Below are 14,904 nucleotides of genomic sequence, written 5' to 3' on the forward strand. Positions count from 1 at the left end.
TGATGGTTCTCTCAAGGTAATCAAGAAATACGTCTTCAGTTCATGACAGCTTACATATTGTTTCCTTCCGAGCTGTGTCCCAGGAAGTGTTAGTGTATGGCACTGTGGCTCAGTAATGAGAGGGTTCTGGTTTTCTAAGCAGAACCAGCTATTATCCATGAACAGAGCAGCCAGAGAGAAGTAGGAGATGACACATCTTAGCCTAGAGTCCCTGCTTGAAGGACGGCCCCTCTCTAAAGAGTTCACAAAGGAGTTGCTAGGTTAAACTGTTTGAAAAACTTACTTTTCCCTCATATATTAATGAGCAAAGCAAAAAAGTATAGCTGTCTAAAGGTAAAGCCAGAATCAACAAGACCAAAAAGAACATGAGTCATTCAGGGCTTGCATCTAGATAGTTTGATTAATATATAAAACATAGGTATTAGATATTATATCAATATCTAAATTAAACAAAAACTTTCTTTTTTTTTTTTTTTTTTTTTTTGGAGCTGGGGACCAAACCCAGGGCCTTGTGCTTGCTAGGCAAGCGCTCTACCACTGAGCTAAATCCCCAACCCAAACAAAAACTTTCTAAGCACATATATCCACCCAGGAGCCTTTATCTGATTTCTTTCTAAATATAAGTGAAATGCATCCTTCCTCTTCTTTAATTGTGTGACTCTTTTACAAAGCTTAACATGTTTCCTTAAAACTATGATTCTTTGACTGTAACAAGTCATAAGCACTTGGTGAAGGGTCATTTCAGATTCTTTCATATGGATAAAAGAAGAAAGGATTTAAGTCGCTTAGACTGCTCTTTATTTGCATTATGGAGTCACTGTTTGATCTGCCTTCTAGCAGTTTATGAAGATGAATGTCACTCTGCACCACAGCGCAACACAAACACTTGCATTTGTGATCTTCCCAACATAGGCAAACATGGAAGGGCAGGTAGCTGAGATACTCATCTTCTGTTCTCGTCGCTTCCCTGACCCTCGTTCATTAGCAGTAGCTTAGCAGGCTAGACCTGCTCTAATGCAGTCCTTACTTTTCCTCTCTTGTGTGATCTGTAGCACCTAGAAGAGAGGCTTGCAAGTAAATGTAGTTGGCTTATGGCCACTCCTTCTAGTTATGTTCAGCACCATCCCCACAGTGCTCACAAGGTTATTTGTTTACAGTCAGGGATGCGTCTGCCATTTTAACTAATTTGCATCTGTGAGTGAAGTCCTCTGAAAAGTAATTATGACGTAACAGCTTAGTAGTCGGGGGCAAATCAACCCTATTATCAATCAGGCCATCTACCTCGGCCTCTCTTACATAAGTTTGCCACACCTTTCATTATATCCAGATATCTTTGTCTAAATAGCATGAGTGAGAATTTCGATGACTAGGGAAAATAATTGATCCATTCAGCTTCCTCGAAGAAAAGCTTTATTCTTTTTAATGGAAATATTTTATTCAACTAATCTTTCTCAAACCCCTGTTTCTATTGTTCGAGGCTTTCAGAGGCAATCAGATGTTAACAGCTGAATTGATGCATGTTAACTTTGATACCACGATTATTTAATGTAGAATAACATGACCTAGTGTCTAAGAATTGCTCCCCACAGTTGAGTCCTCCTCTGAGGGTTCTTCAGATGTGCACCTCCACCTGCTACTGCCTGGACTTAGCCAGCCCATAGCCGCCAAGACTTTAAAATATATTTTCCAAGATAGCGTAATTCCAGAATATATAATGTATTTTCCAAGATGGTATAAACATTCTCAGTGCATTTGTTTGAAAGAACTTTTTGACCCCTCTTATTCTTTATTCAAGAAAGATTTATGTCATAGACTAGGGAAGCTTTAGGCTGGTATGACCACTTCTCCCCACCTTGGCATCTCTATTCCATGTATTTCGGTGCCTCCCTGTAACTGCCCCCAAACACATAAGGCTAGGGGTTGTCTTCTACATACACAGTGGCAGTGGCAGCAAGCAGAGCTTCTAGAAAGGAGCTCTTGATTGGAGTATATAGTCTAAGAACACAACCGACCATGACAGCATACAACCCAGAAGGATGGACGGCATAGCTGCGATTTTGCCTGCTGGAGCTGCAGGCTCCCACAAATCTAGTTAGTTCTGGGAGATGTAAAGTTCATTCTGTTTCTGTCTTAAGAGGTGGAAAACGGCCAAAATGGGGGAGAATTTCAAGCTACAGCCTAAGTCAGGTCCTTTTATATGGGACTAATGTGAGAGTGTATAGACACTCCACAGCCCTTATGACAAGCTAGGACAGGTAGATTTGGAGGTCTTCATTAGAGTGGAGCTTTAGGCCTCCGCATGTCCATGTCAGGCAGAGTTCTAAAGGCTGCTGTGCACACATGAATCCACACTCTTTGGAATAGAGGGCAAGTCACTTTCCTTCCAGAATTCCCTCCTATAGAGGAATTGAGTCCACAGCTTGATGACCTACATTCCTAATACCTGCTGTGGAACTGAAAGTTTCACTCCACTGGTTCCAAGTCATCTCACATACTCAGAAGTATCATACACATACTGAACAGCACACATAAACCATGACCAAAAGGGAAAAGAGAACTCCTCTCCAGTCCTTTGGCAGCCCCAACAATAGAGATGTGGGGAAGAAAAGACAGTAGTGTAAATATGGTTCGATGGTGTCTGAGGACTCATTGAATAGGGGACGGACTCTAAGCTCTCTAACAGTGCTTATCTGCATGACCTCATAGAAGAGAACAGACTTATTCCTACTGAGGACCTAGAGGAGGCCCAATAGGTCCTCTTAGCTTACTGTGCATAGTTTCTGAGTGACTTTGGATTACTTCCTTTCTCTGAGGGCTAGAGTTTCATCCTTGCAGTCTACAGACTTCCTTACCCAGCTTCTCTGAGAACACTGTTGTACAGCTACTCGAGGCCCAGTTCAGTCTCCTTCCAGGCTCCAAACCCAGAGCATTAGAAGAGTTCTCTACAGCTAAGTCATGGTCAACTTCTATCCCACACATTGTCCTTCCGGTCTGAGGCAGGAAGTTGTCCAGGCAGCAGAGGCACACATACAGTGTAGATAGGGATCCCCACTTCCTTTCCTTCCTGAGGACTGCAAGTGGTGGCACTAAAGGGAGTGCTGAGTTGATTTCCCCTTAGCTTTTCCAGGATCTTTACTAGCTGTCCTCTGGTACCACCAAGATTAGCATTATTTCTAGTAAGTTCTTCTCAGAAACAAATCTGTTTTTTTAAAGCCTTTTTAATCAAAAGAAGAATGCAAAGGCAATTGTGTTATGTATTCCATTTCCTGAATTCATGTGCAAGTTCATACTCAGTGAAGCATTGTTTGCTCTGACGGAGCACTCTAGGATAGTGTCACAGACTAGAGCAGCCAGGGAACAAGGACAGTATTACACACTGGTCTACATGCAGATCCTCTAAGCTGCTGCCAGAGTCCCAGGTTATAGACAGTGTCATTCCAGTCCACTAGGAAGCATGACACTGATTTCTGTCACAAGTGTGTGTGCACATAGGGTGTAAGCAGCCCGAAGTGTCCTGCTGCCCTAGTCTGAACCAGTTAGGCTATGTATTCCCAAGTCCCAGTTCCTCACATCACCCTGGGACTGTGTAGAAAAGTCATATCAGTGGTACTGCTGACTCGCTGGGGTGCAGAACTAAGACCTTGTCTGCTCTTCGACTTCCTTATCACACAACTTCAATGTAAGCAGCAGTTTCTCGATTCCCCAGCCTTCTGAACAGGGTCAGTGGACAGCAGTGGACATGCGTGTTAGGTCTCAGCCACACAGGTTTGGGTTGGATTGGGTTTTCTTTTCTTTGCATGCTTCCAAGATCTAAGAAGCAGAGGTATAGATTTCTAAAAGATCCCAGTGGTGTTACCAGCAACTCCTGCATGGGATGGTTCTGAGTGCAGGGCTTCACTGGCAAGGGGAGGGAGGGTTACTGTTTAGTTCCTTTCCCTCCACATTGTCGTGCTGTACTTCTCCATATGTATCGTTTCTGTGTGGTTGTTTTGTTTGTTTCTTACTTTGTTGGTTTCATTGGTGTGTGAGCTGCATGCACTTCCTGTTGTACTGTCAATGATTCTCTGACTTCCTTTGGAAAGCACTAATGAGTAAGTGCTATTTCTCTTCTCTATTGTTGGGTTTTTTGTAAAGTTGCTCAAATGCTCTCAGGTATGGCGGCTCTGAATGGAGGACTTGGCGCCACAGGCTTGACGAATGGTACGGCTGGCACCATGGACGCCCTCACGCAGGCCTACTCAGGAATTCAGCAGTACGCGGCAGCTGCACTGCCCACTTTGTACAGCCAGAGCCTGCTGCAGCAGCAGAGCGCTGCAGGCAGCCAGAAGGAAGGTAGGTATCTACCTGTATCCCCAGGGCCTGGCGGGGCCAGCCAGACTTGGATTTGCCTTTAGAGCATGCCTAGAAGATGATTTGAACCAGTGTCTTAAGAGCAATCACCAGCCTAATTTCTAATATCCATGTTAAAAGTCTCAAGCATATAAGCCCTTTCTAAAAAGTTCTCTGTTGATCTCATTTTTTTTTCACTTTTTCACTCATCCCTGAAGTTCTTATCTATCAGGTGTTCACAGGAACTTACTTGACTAGTTGCTACCATCAAAACTGCCTAGAACATCCTCTCTTCAGTCAGCACAAGCTCTCGGTCTTCTCTCCTCATAGAGATTCCTCAGTACAAGGGTACCACTTGGTTCAGGCTGGTGTAGGGTAAGAACCCTCCTGAATTCCCTAGATTCTTAAGGTGTACATCCCCTGAAGTTGTGTGGCTGCCTCTCAGAAAGCAATAGTTTTGACTAATGATAGAATCCAGTTAGAACTAACTTAGACCATGGGGAGGACGTCTTCTGGGAAAGGAAGTGAGTGATCGGGCGCCTAGCGGTGCTACCAGTAAGGCAGGAGACATTTCAGAAAAATCCTGAGGATGAATTAAAACTAATTATATAGTGGTTAATTACCTACTCCAAATAAGGGAAGTTCGTCCTTCTTCCTCTTGATTGTTTTGTCCGGTTGGTTGGTTGGTTGGTTGGTTGGTTGGTTGGTTGGTTGGTTGGTTGGTTGGTTGGTTGGAATAGGGTCTCACCTACAGCCCAGGCTGCTGTTGAGTCTGTGTCAGTCTTACTGGCTGTGTCTCTTGGGAGCATGAACACCTCCGTGTAGCACCACACGCGATGGTTTGCCTTTCCTCACTGACTGGCTGCCCTAGAACTGTCAGCAGCTTGCCGATCTCGTTCTGACTGGTTCAGAAGATGGGAGAAGACTATTCTTATTCTTCCCTTTACCTTCTCACCATAGCTACTAACTGCTTTTGCTTACATATTTATGTAGAGTCTGGTAACCTGTAATCTGATATCATGCTTTTATTCTGCAAACTTAGGATTTTTAAGAAGATACAACTTTAAAGTGTTAAAAGTAGAAAATAAATTTCCCTTTGACAAAGAACATAGAGATCTTCAAAAAAGAAAAAAAAATACATGAGACCTACATTACTTCTCATTGCTTCAACAACACCCCACCCTGCCCCCTTCCTCTTAGCCGGGACATCTTTTGTAGGTTTGCAGGCATACACAGCTATTTGGACAACTGTATTTCACTGAGTGTTTGAAAGAGACCCCACGAGGCCATCTTTGTTTAGTCTTTGAAGGGTCTGAGAGCCACTGAGAAGTAAGCACCATAGGAGGTGACCCATAAAGAACAGAGCTAAGTGTCCTTCCTGAATGGTTCCGCGAGTGCCCTTCTCTCTGCCATCCAGCATGGCTTTACAGGACAGTATTAACTGTGTCACTCAGACTTAGCTGCCGCCAAAGGATCAAAAAGTCAGTGGTTAAAGTCTGGTCCCATAAGAACGTTTTCCTGAAGAACTTCACCTCAGCCCACTGTTGTAAGCTGCTTGTCCTTGACTAATACAGGTACTAACTCTAGGGATGTTCGCTAACAGTGGTATGTGCTGGGCTCTTCATTCGGTCTAGTGCTAGCTTTGGGGTTGTTCTTTTCATTGGCTTGGTTTGTTCGTGCCTGCTCCCATCCCTCTCTTCCCTTCTCATGCTCTCCCTTGACCATCTTCCCATCCAGCTGATCTAGCTAAGGATACATATCACCCGTCTGCCATTAGTTTAGGGAAACTGTAACTTAAAATGCCAGTGATAACAAGAAGGGAAAGAACAGGTCTACCGCTCATCAGATTTTAGATTCCCTAATCCACAGCTCCATCCTTGTGCTGCCCTTTGGTCAGAGCTGAAATGTACCCTGAAGTAGTTAGTCATGGACGCTGGTGTATTTTTCCACCACGGGAAAAATGAACTATTTAGACTTGACACATGATTTAAATTAATGTTCCATGGGTAAATTTTGTGAAATGTTGCAACATTCCTACAGATCTAAGTATCAGGAAAGCCTATCACATGTCATGCAATTGTGAACCTTCTATGGCCGTTCTCATGCATCCCACTCCCTCTCCTTACAGCAGGCAGGCTTTACACCCACAAGTAGTTGGAGCCCCAGGTACCCAGCAAGAGGCTTATCCACACTGGTGGTTGGTGTAGCTTTGTTCTACACACAGGTGCCTCTGGGCCGAGGGGGTTTGTGCTGCCCTGGGCACCCTGTGAGAAATACATAATAAAAACAGCCCACAGGGACCAGTAATACAGCTGCCACTCAAGGTGTGCTGGGAGAAAGTAGACAGGTCAAAAGGGGGAGTTGTGTGGGTTTTATTGCTTTTGGAGATTTAGAAGAAAGAGAGAGAGGGAGAGGGAGGGGGTGGAAGAAAGAGAGGGGGTGGGAAGGAGGGAGGAAGTCAGAGACATAGACGAGGGCTATTGATTTTGGTATCCACTGTACCATTAGCATGCAATAAAGGTTTTTTCTATATGAAACTGCTTTTTTTCCCCTCGGTTTGGGAGGGTTAAAAGATCAAACTATTTCCTGGTAAAGGGATGTCAGAGGAGAGGAGTTATGAAGATGTTGGAATTTATCCCTGGGAAAACAATAAACAAAAGGACCAAAACCTCTTTTTGCCTGTCTAACTGGTCGCAGTCTTCATCTCTCTGGCATGGACATATTCAGAATTTAGATACCATTCTGAATTGCTGGGATCATTCATGCACAGTCTGCCCTGTTCATTAAAAGTATGCTTACTGCTCAGACTTCAGGAGTGGCAACACGCTTACAATGCTTTCAGTTCTGTTAATCCTTCTCGAAGCATTTAAATGCTTTGCCTGAAAGGTGCATTCAGTGTGGAGAACCCCTCTGAGCAGTGTTCCTCTTCCTAAGAATGTGCATGGCACAATAGCACTAGCACACGTTTCCAGCATTAACCACATTAGGACCAGACAGCAGTGAAGGCTACGAATCAACTATGGCTGCCTCCCTGGAGCTGGGTCCCAGACATAGCCATAGAGTACGTAAGCAGTATGGTAATGTTGACGTGTTTTTAAGTGAGGAAGAAATAACTACATCTGATTCCAGTGAAGTCTCATTCTTTAAGACTGTCATTGGTTTCCTAGGGCAGACAAAGATGTACCGATTCATAGATTCGCAAAGGTCACTTAATTCTCACTACTCAGGGCTGCACACATACACATCGTTGCCCAGTAGTTCTGCAGGGAGATCATGGAATTCTGGCCCTGATCTCCACAGGGAACAGGCAGGCAAGTTCTCTCTCCTGTGAGAGCCAGGGACAGAAGTCACTTCCTCAGTTCTGTGAGTTTCTTTTCCAGCATCCAAAAAATACCCCAACTTCATCCTCTCTCTGTCAGATGCATCTTCTGTCGTTTCTTTCACACAGCTCCGGTGTAGGTGAGTCTTGAGTTCAGTGAGGAACTTGAGAAAACTAACCTAAGCTGCAGAACTAAACCGACTGTTTGCCTTCTGGAGTTTGCATGGAAAGGGGGAAAGCTCTGTTAACTCCGTCTTGAAGAAGCTTTTGTATCCTCTGTCCTTAACTCCCAAGGCGAATTCTCAGTGACATAAAGGCCTGTCAAAACTGTAAAACTACCTTTCCACCTAGCTGTTGACTCCCTGCCCAACATTCTAACAGAGAGAGAGATGATTATTACAGTGTGTGTGCGTGTGTGTGCGTGTGTGTGCGTGCGCGCGCGTGCGCGCGCAAGCGCACACAACAAATCAAAACTGACAGAGTAACTTTGTCAGTGACTGGGAAATCTGAGTAGTGCTGCTGCTGTTGTACTCACTTTTCCAAATTGCTGCAGTCTGCTTAGCATGCAGACCACTTCAGCAAATAGTCTACACATGAAACTTGGCTACCTAGGAGTAACCGGTTTGAAATTCTATCCCTGCCCTGCCCCACCTCCTCCTTCACCCCTAAGGAGATGTTGCACTGAAGTAATCCAAAGATTCTCCATGAAAAAGAAGCTACTCATAGCATGCCCCACACCTCCCCATCCCACCCCTCGCCACCAGTGAGAACATTTCAAAGGATTAGTGTTTTCCTGAATAGTATGCCAGTGCCTAGACATTATCCTTCTGCTCATTCTTCATAGGAAAAAGCCAAATGGTTAGCCTACCTGTTACTGAAGTATTCCTAAGAGGCTTCGGGAACTAAGACTTGGGGAATACCTTACTCTGATTTTTTCTTCCTCTTTAGGTCCAGAGGGGGCAAACCTCTTTATTTACCACCTTCCACAGGAGTTTGGAGACCAGGACATTCTGCAGATGTTCATGCCCTTTGGAAATGTTATCTCTGCTAAAGTCTTCATTGACAAACAGACCAATCTGAGCAAGTGCTTTGGTATGCAAAAGAGACCTAGCTAAGCATTGCAGGTTTCCTAGTCAGGAGTCAAAATAGGGCCTTCCTTCCGGTGGTAGCTCTTGACCTTCGAGTTGCATGTACACAGATGTGGGCAGAGGTATTTGATCAGAGAAGGGGGAAGAGCCATACACAAGTGACAGACACTGCCTTACCTTAGGTGATAGCTATACTGTAGCAGTAAAGTGCCTTCCTATCTGCCTGATTCCCTTTCACCGTAGAGCAGTAGTTGTTTCTTTAAGCCCTGCAGTCTTGTCTGTGCTCTACACAAGCACTGCTAGCATTCTGCCCCGCAGTCTTACTCCTACAGTTTCAAATAGCCCACGCACTGAGTCAGGACTTGTCACTCAGGTTTACTAGTGTCACTCGTATGCCGCTCCACCTCTGTGGACTGCGGACTAGCAGCTGCTGTCCCGTACTTCCAGAGAACAAAGCATTATGATGGGCTTAGCCTGGCCAGGGCTGCATGAGTAGGTGCAGAGCACAGGGACATTTGCGTATTAACCAAACACCCCCAGACACCTAGCTCTCTGCCCTTGCAGCCTTACTATTCAGAGGGAGCATCTCCTTTTTTTAAACAGAGTAATGAAAACTCATGTCCGGATGCTTCTGTACCACAAGGACAGCAGTGTTAAATCCATGACCTCTTTATCTCTGTGACTGATTAGCCCCCAAAGAAGTTAAGAATCCAGGGTGCTCAGAGCCTTGTTTAGCAAGCTCTAGCCCAGTGAGTTCACAGCATTTTGCTGATATCACTCCTACAATTTACTAATTCACATTGTGAGAGGTAGTACAATTTATTAAGTAAGATATGATCCAAAAAAATTAGGAATGTATATACTGCAAAGAAAAATATCTAAAGAAGGATGGTTCTCAAAAGCCCAGAAATTCAAAGTTTATTTGGCTGACTGCTAGGTAATGTTTTGGTTCCTACAGGTCTGGTGCTAGGGATTAGAAGGATTAAGGCATCAACTATTTTCAGGCAATGTTTCTCCTCCAGGAGAAAGGCTGCCAGCCTAAACCCACTGCACAGCCCATGGACAGCAGAGGAATGACATGAACACTAAGCTGTCACACGGTGTGTGCACGTGAGAGCCTCAGCTACCTATGAAAGGCTGGCTTCCTGGCTTCCTGTGCAAGGCTTTCTGGCCCACACCTTCATAGCTGCATAACTATTTTCATAACTGTTCTAAGTTTATTTGGAGACTAAAAGCAACTATAGTTCGTGATTTGAGGAAACATTACCTTGAAAAGAGCTTTTTGTCAGTCCACAGACTACTTAACTAATATGTTCCTGATAATACACACTAGCTGTGAGAATCAGGGATGCATTTTCAATTCCCCTTAAAAGCTGTGCTCCCATGTTCCTCCGTGAGCGAGGCTAGTCTCACCATCTGGGTTAGCTACTGATTTGCTTGTTGTAATCTATCCATCTGTCTGTCCATCCATCCATCTCACTTCTGACCCATTCCATTCTCCAATCATCTTGCCACTTGTACCCAAGACCCTGAGAGAAAGAGGAGTCACACCAGAGTGAAGTCTTAGATCTGAGGTTACTTTTACTGGGCTTTAAAGTTAATAAAAATGTAAACAACCATTTTTGCCATTCAGCCTACCTGTGAAATGACTTCCTGCCTTTTTATCAGCTGAGAACTCTGCTCAAAGTATGTTTATGTCCTTTGCTCTCTCCACTGGTTTGTAATGAATTTTCTCTTTAGCTTTAAACTTTAATAGTAGTAGATGGGTGGAGATGCTATAATCTTCCAATTGCTGATGTTTGGAAGTGAAATTCAGTCTCTGGGACAGCCTCCTGTCTCCACTCAGTCACAAATGCTCTCGGGTTGCCTCAGCATTGACCAGGCAATGCTGGTACTTCTGACCCACCTCCCACTCTGTTAAAGCCAACTCTGCCACCAGGATCCTCTCCTGACTCTGTAGAGTATCATTTGTTCTTGTTCAAAGGCAGACATGCCCCTCTCTCTGATGGTGGCTATTGCCGCAGATACAAATAACTGGATGTGAGGGACTCTTAACTAAGCCCTGAGACAGTACCTTCCCCAGGTTTGTCTGAACAGTAATTCCAAAATGTTAGATGCTAGTATACATTATTCTAATTGAGTTAAGTCAGTGGGTGACTCATCCTGAGCAGCCAGCCCTGTGTAGACTGTCTGTGAGTATATATAGGACTCACTCTCTCCTCAGTATGTTTCCCAGAGGACCCAGGGAGGGGAGGAGGGGCCTGGGGGTGGGGGTAAAACAAATAGGTGTGCCTTCGAAGCACTAAATAGAGGGACAGAGTTCACTAGAGAAGGTAGCTGTAGTTCTGTGAGGAAGCTTTCATCCCACATGGAACTCACTCCTTGATTACTCGCCAGTGGCATTTCCCCCGATGTCCACAGACATGCACTGTGCATGCCTGGGACAGCACAAACCTAGCAGACCCAGCTCAGATCCGAGGATGGGCACCGCTCAGCATTGCAGTCACAAGGTGCCGGCCAGCCCCGCCAGCCCCCTTTCCTGCTTGGCTTCCCCTTCACCCTGACCGCCCTGCCTCCTTCCCCTTTGTTTTCCAGGTTTTGTTAGCTATGACAATCCAGTCTCTGCACAAGCTGCAATCCAGGCTATGAACGGCTTTCAGATCGGCATGAAACGCTTGAAGGTGCAGCTGAAGCGCTCCAAAAACGACAGCAAACCTTACTGATCCTAACCCCAGAAGCTCCCTGCTCTTATTTTAGCTTTCTTAGGGTAAGTCCCACAAGCCAGCCTGTTCTCAACAGGGAAGGCAGAGGAGGGACCACAATGCCAACTTTTACCAAGAGAGACGGTTATTTTTACATTAAGGCCTCCGTTTCTTCCACTAATGCCCCACCCAGTCTGCCATAATCAAAACCTGGGCTACCTTGTTCTTATTGAGTAAACCCCACCTCCAATTGTGCCACTGTATTCTCCTTGGTTTTGCAATTTGAATATCCTTACTCTTTTAAGAAAAATTTGTTTTGCTTTTTTAAAGAGAAACATATAAACAAGTAAATGACATCTTGAGAATTTGAAAGGCAAGCAAACACTAACGTGCAATTCTAACTCTGAAACCACGGGTGCCCCGAGAGCACTGCCTGGAGAACTCACCCTCCCTGCCCGCCCGCCCACCGCCCGCCCCTCGGAGGGCCCCACGATTAGAGATGGCGTGGTGGCCCAGCAGAGGGAGAAGCCAGGAGAAGCACTTAAAACTCCACAAAACACCCTCCCACTACATTGGTTTCTTTTAATATAAGTAGGATTTTATTTTAGGGTTCAAAGAAACATGACATTTATTGGTCAGATGATTACACTGGTTGTCTATTTTGTTATTGTTTTATTTTTGTTTTTAGAAAGGATTAATGTAAAAAAAGATTTAGAGATCTGTTTCTTAAAGCTACAGGGTTTAAAAATAAAATAAAATGAGTGAAAATACTTGATGTTTCTTGAAAGATAAATTTAATAATAAATAAATACATAAATAATACATAAATAAAAAGAAAGCCACAGGCCTGTAAATTTTATTTGTAAAAAAAGCATTTCTATTTTTATACAAAATTTTTACTGCCTCAGAAATAATGGAAGTTATTTATTGCCTATTGTTAACTTATTGGGTATCTAAAGAGCAGTTCTCTGTCTAGCTAGAACCTTCTGAAGTAGTCTCTAGAGGAATTGTTCTAGGAATGGGCTTTTTTTCACCGTTGAACCCTAGACCTAAAGTTCATGCTTTATCCTCTTGTCCTTTGTATTTGTCTGATTATTTTGTTTGTAAATTCCATTATCTAGTTTACAATTCAGTTGTCTTGACTTCCCCATATGTCACCTTTGTTCAAACTGGACCCTCTCCTCTGTCCCTGCTAGTCCTTCACCCCAAAGCACCCAGAATCCATCCCCTCTCACTCTCTCCAGATGGATTCTCTTGGGGTTTCATTGTACTGTGGAAAAAGAGTGTAAGAAATGCAAATTATGTGAATGGCTCATAGACTCCCTGAAGACCTAAGATTTGCATTAGTTTTTCTCCGCACCGCACCCTGGAAAGTGATGTTGTTGCTGCTGCGCAGACTCTGTGTAACTTCTGACTCTTCCTTGTTTTCTCCCCAGACATCTTCATGCCCGTTAGTCATCGTTTGCCTAGCATGTCCCTGTGGCGTCTCAAAAACAGTTTCATCGTCCCGTCATTGTTTCTGATGTCTTTCTGACCTCACGTCATATTTGGTTCTCTCCTACTGACCTTTGATCTAGTTTTGACCTTTGAAATTTGCATGTGACCTCATCTCGCTATGAATTCTGGGAAGTCAATGTGAAAAACATTGCTGCATTCATGCAAGACTGAAATTATTAGACAAATTATAGAAAACAAAACCTGTGGCTAAAATGTTTCTTTCTTATTTTTTTTTTCTTTTCATAAAACAGACTTGAAAGTATTACACAGGGATTGGCATTCTGCCCGGTCACTGGTGACAATAGCAATATGTGTCCAGGGACACAGAATGTTGGTTTCTAACAGACTACTTCCAAAAACAGTTTGAGAAAAAAAAACTGTCTGATTTTAAGTCTCTAGAGGTCTGTAATAGTTTTTACATTTTTCAGGCAGTGTAAAGTTTTTGATAAGGCCATTTTACGTGGCTCACTTTCTCATTAAGATATATATAGAGAACCACTTTTTGTAGATTAGTATAAGAAAATATTTACCCTGTTTTGGGGCAAATGCTACCTATTTGTGTCACCTTTTGCTGAACTGACTCACAGTTAGACAATCCATGGTTTAATGCACATGAAATTACCTATATTTTATACTGTTCCAATGTACAGGAGAAAGCTACTGTAAACTGCGTCATGTCGGTGCTTCTGTGGATTAAGTTGTGGTCTCATCATGAGTCTTAAGGTCTTAATGTTATTTGTTGATAAGACAAGCTTAGAATTGGTTTACTTATAACAAAAAGAATTTCAAAAAAAAAAAAGTTGTTTGCTTAAAAAAAAAATTTAATGTGAGAAAAAAAAAAAAACAAACTATTCCAGAATAAGTTTGTGTTGGCTTGAGAAAGCATTGATGTCACCTTTTTTATTGTGGACTATTAGATGTGTTTGTGTTCAGCAAAATGTGATCTGTTTTTGTTTTTTCTTTTAAAGAAAAAAAAGTGAAAACTATCTAGTGCCAAATTCCAAAGGTACTTCCTTCCTAGAGCTCCGCGTGTTTCCTGTGAGAAGTAATTTGATAACATGGTATTTTATTATGTGTTTTGTATAAATCCCTAATATTTAAAACAAAAAAAAAAAAAGGTTACAAAGTTTGTTAACTTGCTACTCCGTGGTCTTGTTGCCTGAAATTGTTATTGTTCGTTATTTCTCTATGCTGTTTTGTAAGACATTGTATAAGTGCCCGTGTGTTACTTTTCTAATCACCCTCCACATCGATGCTATGACAGCAACCCTCACAATGTATTCTCTTCACAATGTCTGCAAACCTCCAAGGTGAGAAAGTCCTGAACTTTTAACCCTTTCTACCCAGAGCTATCTGGAATGTTGGTAACTTTTTATACTGTCATCCTTGGGTTTCTTTTGGGGTGTTTAGATTTTTTTTCTCCATTTGTATCTTCTGAGTTTTTTGTTTTTTGAGACACCCACCCACCCAAAAACTCTTAAGTCTTTTTCCTAAACCATGTTTTATTTTTCTTTTTTATCCCCCCTCTTCCTTATTATTATCCTATGCTCCTTTAGTTTAAATGTAAGAGATTGAGCAAATCCTATGAAGGTAAACGTAGGTAGATTTTTAGCCCCTACACAAACCCTAAAGACAATGTCTGCTTTTCGAGATGGGGTTTCATGGTATGTCCTAGTGTACAATATTTTTATACACCCTGGAGTTAATGGCTTTTTTTGGTGGTCTACTCTTTCAAGAAACGTTGCTTTTGTTTCTTAAACACCCCTATGTAATGCTGAGTCAGTCATTCCGCCCGGGATTCTCAGACTCCTGTGGACACCTGAATGAGAAAGGTGTCTTCACGCAAATCCCTCAGGCCTTTCCCTGCCTCTCTGGGTCCCTAGGGGGTTTTGATCTTTAGGTGAACACATTTCAAGTGGCTGGCCATGTAAGAGGAGATCAGAGCTGCTCTTCACCACAGTTACTAACC

General features: G+C 43.2%; 1 protein-coding gene across 50 annotated transcripts in view; it reads left to right on the forward strand.

The window, feature by feature from the left end:
- Positions 1 to 14,904, forward strand: part of Celf2 (CUGBP, Elav-like family member 2) — an 825,373-nt gene that overhangs the window by 808,669 nt on the left and 1,800 nt on the right. For 13 of the 50 annotated variants that reach the window (XM_063276294.1, XM_063276296.1, XM_063276297.1 and 10 more), the window contains 4 exons: positions 4,153 to 4,332; positions 8,597 to 8,740; positions 11,332 to 11,503; positions 12,875 to 14,904. The exon at positions 12,875 to 14,904 is cut by the window's right edge and continues 1,800 nt beyond it. In XM_063276294.1, coding sequence (XP_063132364.1) covers positions 4,153 to 4,332; positions 8,597 to 8,740; positions 11,332 to 11,459 — 452 coding nt within the window. In that variant the 3' untranslated portion in view covers positions 11,460 to 11,503; positions 12,875 to 14,904. 50 annotated transcript variants of the gene reach the window in all.

Source organism: Rattus norvegicus, chromosome 17 (assembly GCF_036323735.1).
Source record: "Rattus norvegicus strain BN/NHsdMcwi chromosome 17, GRCr8, whole genome shotgun sequence".
Classification (NCBI taxonomy): Eukaryota; Metazoa; Chordata; class Mammalia; order Rodentia; family Muridae; genus Rattus; species Rattus norvegicus.